The 12346-nt window shown below is 38.0% G+C and overlaps 1 protein-coding gene across 2 annotated transcripts in view; it reads left to right on the top strand.

The window, feature by feature from the left end:
* Ctnnal1 (catenin alpha like 1) overlaps nucleotides 1–12346 on the top strand; it is a 66526-nt gene that overhangs the window by 9372 nt on the left and 44808 nt on the right. For both annotated transcript variants that reach the window (XM_078047923.1, XM_078047924.1), the window contains exon 2: nucleotides 11281–11470. In XM_078047923.1, the coding sequence (XP_077904049.1) occupies nucleotides 11281–11470 (190 nt within the window). The remainder of the gene's footprint in view (nucleotides 1–11280; nucleotides 11471–12346) is intronic.

The following is a 12346-nucleotide window of genomic DNA, read 5'->3' as shown; positions in this document are numbered from 1 at the left end:
TCAATTGGGTTTTGAACTCCCCAAATACATAATACAGACTCACTTCTGTTACATACTCACATTTTTACATAATGGCATATTAGTGACTGTTGTATTCTGCTACCTTTCCTATCCCCTACTATCCCCCCTCCCCTCCCCTCCCCTCCCAACATCCCTCTCTACCTCCTCTGCTGTTGTTCAATTCTCTCCCCTTTTTTCCCCCCACCCCCTTGCCCCTCATAACCTCTTATTATTTTGTGTATCACTGAAGGTCTCCTACCATTTCCATATGTTTTCCCTTCTCTCTTCCTTTCTCTCCCCCCATTCGTCTTAGTTTACTGTTAGTCTTTTCCTCATGCTCTTCCTTCCTGTTCTATTCTTAGTGGCTCTCTTTATATCAAAGAAGACATTTGACATTTGTTTTTTAGGGCTTGGCTAGCTTCACTTAGCATAATCTGCTCTAATGCCATCCATTTCCCTGCAAATTCTATGATTTTGTCGTTTCTTAGTGCTGCATAATACTCCATTGTGTATAGCTGCCACAATTTTTTTATCCACTCATCTATTGAAGGGCATCTAGGTTGGTTCCACAGTCTAGCTATTGTGAATTGTGCTGCTATAATCATTGATGTGGCCGTATCCGTATAGTGTGCTCTTTTAAGGTCCTCAGGGAATAGTCCAAGAAGGGCAATAGCTGGGTCAAATGGTGGATCCATTCCCAGCTTTCCCAGGAATCTCCATACTGCTTTCCAAATTGGCCTCACCATTTTGCAGTCCCACCAGCAGTGAACAAGTGTGCCCTTTTCCCCACATCCTCGCCAACACTTATTGTTGTTTGACTTCATAATGGCTGCCAATCTTACAGGAGTGAAATGGTATCTTAGGGTGGTTTTGATTTGCATTTCTCTGATTGCTAGAGATGTTGAGCATTTTCTCATGTGCTTGTGGATTGATTGTATGTCCTCCTCTGAGAAGTGTCTGTTCAGGTCCTTGGCCCATTTGTTGATTGGATTATTTGTTATCTTATTGTTTAATTTTTTGAGTTCTTTGTACATTCTGGATATTAGGGCTCTGTCTGAGGTGTGAGGGGTAAAAATTTGTTCCCAGGATGTAGGCTTTCTATTTACCTCTTTTACTGTTTCTCTTGCTGAGAAAAAACTTTTTAGTTTAAGTAGGTCCCATTTGTTTATTCTTGTCATTAACTCTTGGGCTACGGGCGTTCTATTAAGGAATTTGGAGCCCGACCCCACAATATGTAGATCGTAGCCAACTTTTCCTTCTATCAGACGCAGTGTCTCTGTTTTTATATCTAGCTCCTTGATCCATTTTGAGTTAACTTTTGTGGCTGGCGAGAGAAAGGGATTCAATTTCATTTTGTTGCATATGGATTTCCAATTTTCCCAGCACCATTTGTTGAAGATGCTATCCTTCCTCCATTGCATGTTTTTAGCCCCTTTATCAAATATAAGATAGTTGTAACTTTGTGGATTAGTCTCTGTGTCCTCTATTCTGTACCATTGGTCCACCTGCCTGTTTTGGTACCAGTACCATGCTGTTTTTGTTACTATTGCTTTGTAGTACAGTTTGAGCTCTGGTATCGCTATACCTCCAGATTCACACTTCCTGCTTAGAATTGCTTTTGCTATTCTGGGTCTTTTGTTTTTCCATATGAATTTCATGATTGCTTTATCTATTTCTACAAGAAATGTCTTTGGGATTCTGATTGGCATCGCATTAAACCTGTAGAGAACTTTGGGTAATATTGCCATTTTGATGATGTTAGTTCTGCCTATCCATGAACAGGGTACATTTTTCCATCTTCTGAGATCTTCTTCTATCTCTCTCTTTAAGGTTCTGTAGTTTTCATTGTATAAATCTTTCACCTCTTTTGTTAGGTTGATTCCCAAGTATCTTATTTTCTTTGAGGATATTGTGAATGGAGTGGTTTTCCTTATTTCCATTTCAGAGGTTTTGTTGCTGATATACAGGAATGCCTTTGATTTGTGCGTGTTGATTTTATATCCTGCCACTTTGCTGAATTCATTTATTAACTCTAGCAGCTTCTTTGTGGATCCTTTTGGGTCTGTTAAGTAAATTATCATGTCATCTGCAAATAGCGATAATTTAATTTCTTCTTTTCCTATTTTTATGCCTTTAATTTCTTTTGTCTGTCTAATTGCTCTGGCTAGTACTTCGAGAACTAAATTGAATAGAAGTGGTGATAGAGGACATCCCTGTCTTGTTCCAGATTTTAGAGGGAATGCCTTCAGTTTTTCTCCGTTTAGGATGATGCTAGCCTGAGGTTTAGCATATATAGCTTTTACAATGTTGAGGTAAGTTCCTGATATCCCTAGTTTTTCTAATGTTTTGAACATAAAGGGATGTTGTATTTTGTCAAATGCTTTTTCTGCATCTATCGAGATGATCATATGGTTCTTGTCTTTAAGCCTATTGATGTGGTGAATAGCATGTATTGATTTCCGTATATTGAACCAGCCTTGCATCCCAGGGATGAATCCTACTTGATCATGGTGCACAAGTTTTCTGATATGTTTTTGTATTCGATTCGCCAGAATTTTATTGAGAATTTTTGCATCCAAGTTCATTAGAGATATTGGTCTGTAGTTTTCTTTCTTTGAAGTGTCTTTGTCTGGTTTTGGGATCAGGGTGATGTTGGCCTCATAGAATGAATTTGGAAGAGCTCCTTCTTTTTCTATTTCTTGAAATAGTTTGAAAAGTATTGGTATTAGTTCTTCTTTGAAGGTTTTGTAGAACTCCGCTGTATACCCATCAGGTCCAGGGCTTTTCTTGGTTGGTAGACTTTGGATGGCTTCTTCTATTTCTTCCTTTGTTATTGGTCTGTTTAAATTGTGTGTGTCTTCCTGTCTCAATCTGGGCAAATCATATGCCTTAAGAAATTTATCGATATCCTCGCTATCTTCTATTTTATTAGAATATAGGGTTTCAAAATACTTTCTAATTATCTTCTGTATTTCTGTAGTGTCTGTTGTGATATTGCCTTTTTCATCCCGTATATTAGTAATTTGAGTTCTCTCTCTTCTTCTTTTTGTTAGCATAGCTAAGGGCTTGTCTATCTTATTTATTTTTTCAAAGAACCAACTTTTAGTTTTATCAATTTTTTCAATGGTTTTTTTTGTTTCAATTTCGTTTATTTCTGCTCTAATTTTAATTATTTCTTGTCTTCTACTACAATTGCTGTTGTTTTGTTCTTCCTTTTCTAGGTTTTTGAGGTGTAGTGTGAGTTCATTTATTTGTTGGTTTTTTCTTTTTTTGATGAAAGAACTCCAGGATATGAATTTCCCTCTTAAAACTGCTTTCATTGTGTCCCATAGATTCCGGTATGTTGTGTCTGTATTATCATTTGACTCTAAGAATTTTTTTATCTCTTCCTTTATGTCTTCTGTAACCCATTGATCATTCAATAACATATTGTTCATTTTCCATGTGGTGTAGGATTTTTCCTTCCTTTTTTTATCATTGATTTCCAATTTCATTCCATTATGGTCAGATATGGTGCATGGTATTATCTCCACACTTTTATATTTACTAAGATTTGCCTTATGGCATAATATATGGTCTATTTTTGAGTAGGATCCATGTGCTGCTGAGAAGAACGTGTATCCACTTGATGATGGTTGGTATATTCTATATATGTCAGTTAGGTCTAGGTTATTGATTGTGCTGTTGAGTTCTATAGTTTCTTTATTCAGCTTTTGTCTAGAGGATCTGTCTAATGGCGAGAGCGGTGTGTTGAAGTCACCCGTAATTATTGTGTTATGGTCTATTTGACTCTTGAACTTGAGGAGCGTTTGTTTTATGTAGATTGCAGCTCCATTGTTTGGTGCATACAAATTGATAATTGTTATGTCTTGTTGGTGGATGGTCCCTTTTAACAGTATATAGTGTCCTTCTTTATCCTTCTTAATTAACTTAGGTTTGAAGTTGATTTTATTTGATATGAGTATGGCCACTCCTGCTTGCTTCCGAGGGCCATGTGAGTGGTATGATTTTTCCCAACCTTTTACCTTCAGCCTGTGTATGTCTTTTCCTATCATATGAGTCTCCTGAAGGCAGCATATTGTTGGACTTGTTTTTTTGATCCAGGTTGCTAGCCTATGTCTCTTGATTGGTGAGTTTAGGCCATTAACATTTAAAGTTACAATTGAGATATGATTTGTACTTCCAGTCATGCTTCTTTATTTATTTATTTTAGTTTGGCTAGTTTTACTTTTTTGGTTATTTTCCTCCTCCTTTACTGAGATACCTCTTGTTGTTAGTTTTGGGCACTATTTTTCAATTCCTCTTCTTGTAGTATATTGCTCAGAATGCTTTGCAGTGCTGGTTTTCTTGCTGCAAATTCTTTTAGCTTTTGTTTATCGTGAAAGATTTTAATTTCGTTGTCAAATCTGAAGCTCAATTTTGCTGGATACAGTATTCTTGGTTGAAATCCATTATTTTTCAGCGTTTGAAATACATTGTTCCAGGATCTTCTCGCTTTCAAAGTCTGTGCTGAGAAATCAGTCGTTAACCTAATTGGTTTACCCCTGAATGTCTCTTTTCTCTGGTAGCTTTTTTTTTTTTTTTTTTAAAGAGAGAGTGAGAGAGGAGAGAGAGGAGAGAGAGAGAGAGAATTTTTTAATATTTATTTGTTTTTTTAGTTCTCAGCGGACACAACATCTTTGTTGGTACGTGGTACTGAGGATCGAACCCGGGCCGCACGCATGCCAGACGAGCGCGCTACCGCTTGAGCCACATCCCCAGCCCCCAGAGAGTTCTTTTAAAACACTTGCATTTGAGCTGGGTGTGGTGAGGCATGCCTAAATCCCATCAGTTTAGGAGGGTGAGGCAGGAAGATTTCAAGTTCAAAGCCAGCTTCAGCAATTTAGCAAGGGCTTAAGCAATTTAGCAAGTCCCTGTATCAAAAATAAAAAATAAAAAGGATGGACATATGGCTTAGTGGTTAAATACCTCTGGGTTCAATGCAAGGCACACCCCCCCCCCCAATAAATTAATTTAAAAAGTAAAAAAACCCTACATTTAATATTGTGTTGGTTGTTAACTGTTGCATAACAAAGTACCCCCAACCCCTGCCAAACATAACGGTTTAAAACACCAACCAGTTGTTATCTCAGTTTCTCTGAGTTAGGAATGTGTGAGTGGCTTATTTGGGTTGTTCTGGATCACTCGTGTCTGTTAAATGGGGTCTCAGAGTCTTGGTAGCTATTGGCAGAAACCTCATTTCCTTACCAGGAGCCTTCCCCTTGGGCTGGTCAAGTGTATTGATGACATAGGAACTAATTTCCCCTGAGGGAATAACTTTAGAGACAAAAAGGGAGCTGCCGGTGACTTTGTGGCTGATCTTCATGGGATGGGGTACACTGTAACTTCTGCTTTATTCTTTTAGTTAGAAACAAGTGGCTAAGTTCAGCCTGCAGTCAGGAAGAGGAGCATGAGACTCTGGACATATTTTAGAGATTCCATACTCCAACTTCTGTTATACATTATTTACTTTCATCCCATCTGCTAACTGCCTCTTCCTGTCCTAGCCCTCCCCAAAGCTATGGCATCAACTAGAAATCCAGGATATTGGCATCTAGATCTGGTCCAAACAAGGGGGTGATAGCTGCTATTGTTGCTGCTTCTCTTCTTTCTTCTGCTCCTCCCTTCCCTTCTTCCTCCTTACCTCTCTCCTTCTCTTCCTCTTCCTCCTCCTCCTTTTTTTCTTTGGTACTGAGGATTGAACACAGAGTCAACCACTAAGCCACACCCCCAGCCCTTTTTGTTTTTGAGACAGCATCTTGTAAGTTGCTGAGGCTGGCTTTGAACTTGCAAACCTCCTGCCTCAGCCTCCAGAGTTGCTGGGATTACAGGTGTGCACCACTGTGCTTGGTGAGATGAGGCATCTTATTTATGTAGTTGTTCTATAAGATAACCACTATAGACTCTCTCTCTCTTTTTTTTAGAGGGCAAATAGAAGTTGAGAGAATAGGTATTGTATTTTTGCCTAGAAGCCATTCTTAATTTTAGCTTGGTGTGCTATTTGGTTTATAGCATTCTGAAATCCCCCTGGGCACAGACTGATAGTTCCTTGGTTTTGACTCAAGTCCTAAGAATAATGTTTCATCACTCTTGGCATTGCCTTCTCCTTTTGCCATCCTGTTGGCATTGTCCTCTTTCATGAAAGGTAGCCCTTGTTTGCAGTTGATAGTTTTCTCAGCTTGCTGCTTGTTCATGGAAGCTTGGAGGTATAAAAGCTTCCTTTCATTTTGTATCAATCTTTTTTTTGTTCTATTCAAGTTGATGATGTTTTTGCCAATATAATTATATTTATGATGTTGGTCTCTGAGTCATATTGGACTCAGTGTATTAATTAGACAAAAGCCATATCCACAAGTCTCTTTGAGATAAGCTCTTCTCTAACTGGGCTTCTGCTGGAACTGCTTAGAAACAAAACCTCTAAGTGTCTTAGGAAACTTGTTTCTTTGGCTCATACTGAGATTGTAGCATAAGATTTATAGTTATATCCTTACCTTTGTCTTTAGATCGTGCTTTCTTGACAGATTTTTGCCTAGAAGCCCTTCTTAATTTTAGCATGTTGTACTATTTGGCTATAAATTTTCAAAATGAGTAAGTTCTGGCATGCTTTTTAAAAAATATTTATTTTTTAGTTATAGGTGGATGCAATATCTTTATTTTATTTTTATAAGGTGCTGAGGATTGAACCTGGTGCCTCACACATGGTAGGCGAGTGCTCTACCTCTGAGCCAGCTCTTGCTTTTATTTCACAGTGTTTCCTTTAACTTTTCTCTTCTCTTGGATTTTACTGTAATCAGTAGGAAAAAGCCTGGTAGCACCCTCCAAGTCTTCTTTGACATCTCCTTAGCTAGATCACTGAGTTCATTAGATACACTCTCTTCTTTCTATACTACATAAGAAGGATCCCCTTTTCTGTTTTCTATTGAGATTTTTCTCACTTTTCATTAAGCTTTCTCTTATAACGTCTATAATGATTTGATTTCTTCCCACAACTGATATTTTGTAACTGCCCTGGTGCTATTATCAACTTTTGGGAGGTGATTAGGTCATGAATGAGACTAATATAAAAGAGGCCGAAGGAGCCTATTTCCCCCTCCTACCATGCCAAGACACCATCCACCAAGAGCTGGCCCTTACCAAACACTGAGTCTTATGGAGCCCTAATTTTGAACTTCTTGGCCTCCAAAACTCTTATGTAATGAATTTCTGGTGTTCATAAATTACCCAGTGTAAGATATTTTGTTGTGTGCAGATTTGTAGAGCACAAATTACTGTGCTCTACAAAATTTCTTCAACAATCTTCTAGCTTTTTAAGAAATTATTCAGAGAATTAAACCCGGGGCCTCTTGCATGCCAGACAAGTGCTCTACTACTGAACTACATCCACCATGGACATTTGGTGCTTTGACTCACTCCTTAATGTCCATTCAACTTCCACATACCAATTTCAAAGCTACTTTTACATATTAGGTTTTGTTATCGAGTTACTTCAAACCAGGTTCCAAAATTGGTATTAGTTGTATATTGACATGAAACAAATTCCCCCAAACTTAATGCCTCAAAATAATAATTATCTTACAGTTGCTGTAGGCCAAGAATTCTGGAGTTATTTACTTGGTGGTTCTGGATTCAAGTCTGCCCTGAAACTGCAATAAAGATGTTTGGCTGGGCCTGTAGCAGTTCAAAGGCTTGACTGAGCCTGGAAATATGCTCCCCGGTTTGCTCATCTGGCTGTTGGCAGGAGACCTCAGTCCTTTCCTTCCTGTTGTCCAAAGTCCTCACCTTGTGGGGCTCTCCATGGATTTGTTTGAGTGCCTCCATGAGATGGCAGTTTTGTTGTTTTTTTTCCTACTGTGATTGATCCTAAAGAGTGGACAGGTGAGGTGGAAGTCGGGGTGTGTTCTGTGACCTTTCCTCAGAAGTACCCCATTGCTTCCATTCTGGTCTGTTATTTGAGATGAGCCCACACTCTAGGGGAGAGAGATGAGGCTCCACGTTTTCAAGGGAAAAGTATGAGAGAATTTATGAAGACATTTTAATACCACTACAGAGATCATACCACTTAAAAACATTTCAGTAGCTTCCTGTGATGCATAGAATCAAACAGATTCTTGACTCCAATTTCCAGCCTTCCATGGCTAGTTCTTACCATTGCTTGTCTTGGACATCGGTTTTACACTTGCCTCCTTGCTCAATGTGCTTTGACCACCTCTGACCTTCATTCCTACCCCTGCTCTTCATTCCTACCCTTCATTCCCTGACTGTTCCTGCTCCCTAGAACGCTTTATTCCCTGGTGTTCACCAGCCTGGCTACCTGCTATTATTTAGATCTCTGCTTAAATTTCTTTTCCTCACAGAAGGAAGACAAACAATCTCAAGCAGCTACACAGATTCTTTAAATCATATTATTCTATTTAAACATTTTCCATAGCATTTACATTAAAGTTTTTTTCATTTCCCATTGTTTTATTATTTCCATACTTTATATTATTTTATTTATCAATATTTTCCAAAATGGAATTTTTGTGTGAAGAGTTATGAACACATTTAACACAAATCGTCAACTTGCTTTCCAATAAAGGGATACCAATCAACGGCTCACTGCTGATGATTGTGCTTTCTCTGTTCTTAGTCTTTGCATTTACTAGCTTGGTCTTAGTGGATTAAAGGGTTTAACATTTAACATATGAGCTTATTTTTTTCAACTTTTATTTCATTTTACAGATTTCTATTAAAATAAATCATTTCCTAAAAATAAATGAATATGTTTTCAAAAGTTGAAGTTGGGCTACTTAAGTCTGTACATACCTCCTCTATACATTTTTTTGGGGGGTGGGGTATACTGGAGATTGAACTTGGGCATTCTGAGGCACATCCCCAGTTCTTTTTTGTATTTTACCTAGAGACAGGGTCTCACTGAGTTGCTTAGGGCCTCAAGGTGGCATTAAAATTTTTGGTGACCCCTTTATGTAATTATTGTATCTCCCCACCTCCTCCATTAGAACGCCAATTCCATGAAAGCAGTGGCTTTGTTTTCTTCATCACTGTTCATCATTGCCTAAAATTTTACTTGGCATATGATAGTGTGCAGCAAATACATTATGTGTGATGGAATTATTGGGCTTCTATACTGTAAACCTAATGGAAGCAGGATCCTATGAGTCTTACCCATGCCCCCTCAGGGCAACTAGTAGATACTAAAACTATGTTGCGAAACATTGTAGATGTGGAAATTTAAAGAGATTAAGGATATTTTGCTAGGTCATTTAGATAATGGCAGAGAAAAGATTCAAATCGAGGCCTTTCTATTCTAAATTCTTAATACCTGACATACAAGGATAAGAGTGATTCCCTTTCTCTTCTCTTAATTCTCTATTGTGGTCTTTGTTAATGTGCTATATAAATAATTTCAAAGTTAAATTCTGCATACATTAATAGTTAGAATCTATGTTTTTCATGTACCTTTCTTTTCATGAACCTGGGGATGGAACTCAGGGCCTTATCCATGCTAGGTATATACCCTGCCACTGAACTTTACCCCCAACCCTCATGCAATGTTCTTTAATAAATATTTTTCATACTTCACATGGTTCATGTATTAGTTTTCTGAATATTTTTTAAAAAATATGTTTCAGTGATCTGAACTTGTTATCTTTTTTTTTTTTTTTTTAAATTTGGGGACCTGAGACCAAGTGTTAAAACCCTTGGTATTTATTTTACTTTGAGACTGGTGCAACAAAATTGAGAGAGAACAAAACATAGAGTACACTGGTCATGCTAAATATTTAATTAATTCTGTAACTACATGTGGCACGTGTACTACTTGGTACAACCCATGTACTATGGTAGGCCATGGTGTGGACTGCAGTGGAGAGGTGGCTTCACCTTCACAGTGGCTCAGGATGTGGCAGAGGAAGCTAGACCTGAAGTACTTGGTTTTCTGTGAGTTCTGTGAATGTAATGATTTAGCCTCTCCTTCTTTTCTCCTGCCTAAGATTTTATTGAACGATCTGGAGAGCTGCTAGAACTGTGTGCCCCAGATAATTGCCCTCAGGTGCACTTGGAATCGTAATTAATGGAAGTATTGTTCTGAGGAATGATGCAAGATACTTTGCTGGTTGTCCCTGGGTTGAAATATCTAAAATTATTAATATATTGATTTAATCTATTTGGCTAGTCCACTGCTATGCTTGATTTTCTTATGTGATACATCTTAAAAAGTTGAGATAAAATTAAAGCTAGTTTAATTAGAGAAAAGCAGATTAAAACTGCATTGAGATTTCATCTCACTCCATTCAGAATGGCATTTATTAAGAATACAAATAACAATAAGTGTTGGTGAGGATGTGGGGAAAAAGGTACACTCTCCATATATTGGTGGTGGGACTGCAGATTGGTGTAACCACTCTGAAAGTAGTATGGAGATTTCTCAAAAAACTTGGAATGGAACCACCGTTTGACCCAGTTATCCCACCCTGGATATATACTCAAGGACTTCAAGTCAACATACTGTAGTGACGAGGCCACATCAATGTTTATAGCAGCTCAATTCACAATAGCTAAGTTATACAATCAACCTAGGTGCCCTTTAACAGATGAATGAATAAAGAAAATATGGCACATATGCACAATGCAATATTACTCAGCCATAAAGAAGAATGAAATTATGGCATTTACCCATAAATGGATGGGTAAATGGAGACAATTTTCCTAAGCTAAATAAGCCAATCCCCCAAAACCAAAGGCTAAATGTTCTCTCTAATATTTGAATACTAACACACAACGGGTGGGGGGGGCGGGTTATAGGGAATAATAGAAGTACTTTGGATTTTAGACAAAGGGGATGAGTGGAAGGGAGGGTCATGAAACAGGAAAGACAGTAGAATGAACAAGACATAACTTTTCTGTGTTCATATGTGAATATATCACCAGTGTAACTCCACATCATGTACAACCACAAGAATGGGAAGTTTATACTTCATGTATGTATAATATGTCAAAATATATTCTATTGTCATGTATAACTAAAAAGAACAAAGAGAAAAAAGTCTGGTCTCATGCATAAACTTTTAACAACATACCTGTCACATAGAAATGATGATGTTTGAGGAGATAAACATGCTTGTTAGCCTGGTTTGGTCTTCATGTCTGTGTCTTGAATTGTTCTGCTCTATCTCAAAAATAAATACAAATATTATGTCTCAAAGAAAAAAAAATTAAAGCTAGTTGCATTTATCTTTTTAGATTACCACACTTATTAATCATAAAGATAACACCAAAAAGTCTGATAAAACTCTGCAAGCAATTCAGCGTGTGGGACAAGCCGTCAACCTGGCAGTTGGAAGATTTGTTAAAGTGGGGGAAGCTATAGCCAATGAAAACTGGGATTTGAAAGAAGAAATAAGTATTGCCTGTATTGAAGCTAAACAAGCAGGTATGTGAATATTGATTTTGAAGTCTATTTATACCAGTTTTATTGCTTTGGATATGACGACAGACTACTGTTTTATTATGAGTAAAAATGTATACCGATTTTGGGCCTTCTGATAATAGATGCCCAGGACATTGAGGACCTGGATTAGCTTCCAGGAATATTGAGCTTTTCTTGGCTCAAGTTCTAAATCTGAAACATAGGACTCTTTCACTGGTCACACTGGTGACATGTCATCCTCACCATCAGCTATTGAGATGAGAGAGATGCAAAGTGTGAAGCCTGGGCTCTGTCCTCAAGGAGTAGGGTGGCCTACCTCCTGCCATGTAGGAAATGTTACAACATGAGTGTGTGTCCATACCTATGACAGACAAATCATCATGGCTTCAGATCTTATATTGTTATAGTTCTCTATATAGCTCGTAGTCCAGAAGCATTTCAGAACCCGGGGTGTTTTGAGGGCTACAAATAGTTCAGTTTTGTTAAACTATCATTTATGTCTTTATTCTTTCAATAAGTATCTACTGAGTGCTGGCAATAGCCAAGCATTATTCTAGGCTGTAGGGGTATATCCATGTACAAAAGTCTGCCCTCAAGGAGCTTGTAAATATGAGTAAATATAGGGTTGGGGATATACCTCAGTTGGTGGAGTGCTTGCCTTGCATGCAAGGTCCTGGGTTAAATCCTCTGCACCACACACACACAAAAAAGATCTTAAGTATCTTAAAAGGCAACTAGTGGTTTTGGTAAAGAGAGTACATTTTAGGGGGTCTGATGGTAGAATCAGAGAAGTCAGTCAGAAGGCTGTTGCAGTGGTCCAGGTGACAGATAATGGTGAGCTAGGTTAGGTGAATGCATTTGAGGTGGTGCAAGGCAGTA

This window comes from Ictidomys tridecemlineatus, chromosome 4, assembly GCF_052094955.1.
Source record: "Ictidomys tridecemlineatus isolate mIctTri1 chromosome 4, mIctTri1.hap1, whole genome shotgun sequence".
NCBI classification, from domain to species: Eukaryota; Metazoa; Chordata; class Mammalia; order Rodentia; family Sciuridae; genus Ictidomys; species Ictidomys tridecemlineatus.
The sequence above is the reverse complement of the archived record's forward strand: the minus strand, read 5'-3'. Positions and strand labels throughout refer to the sequence as shown.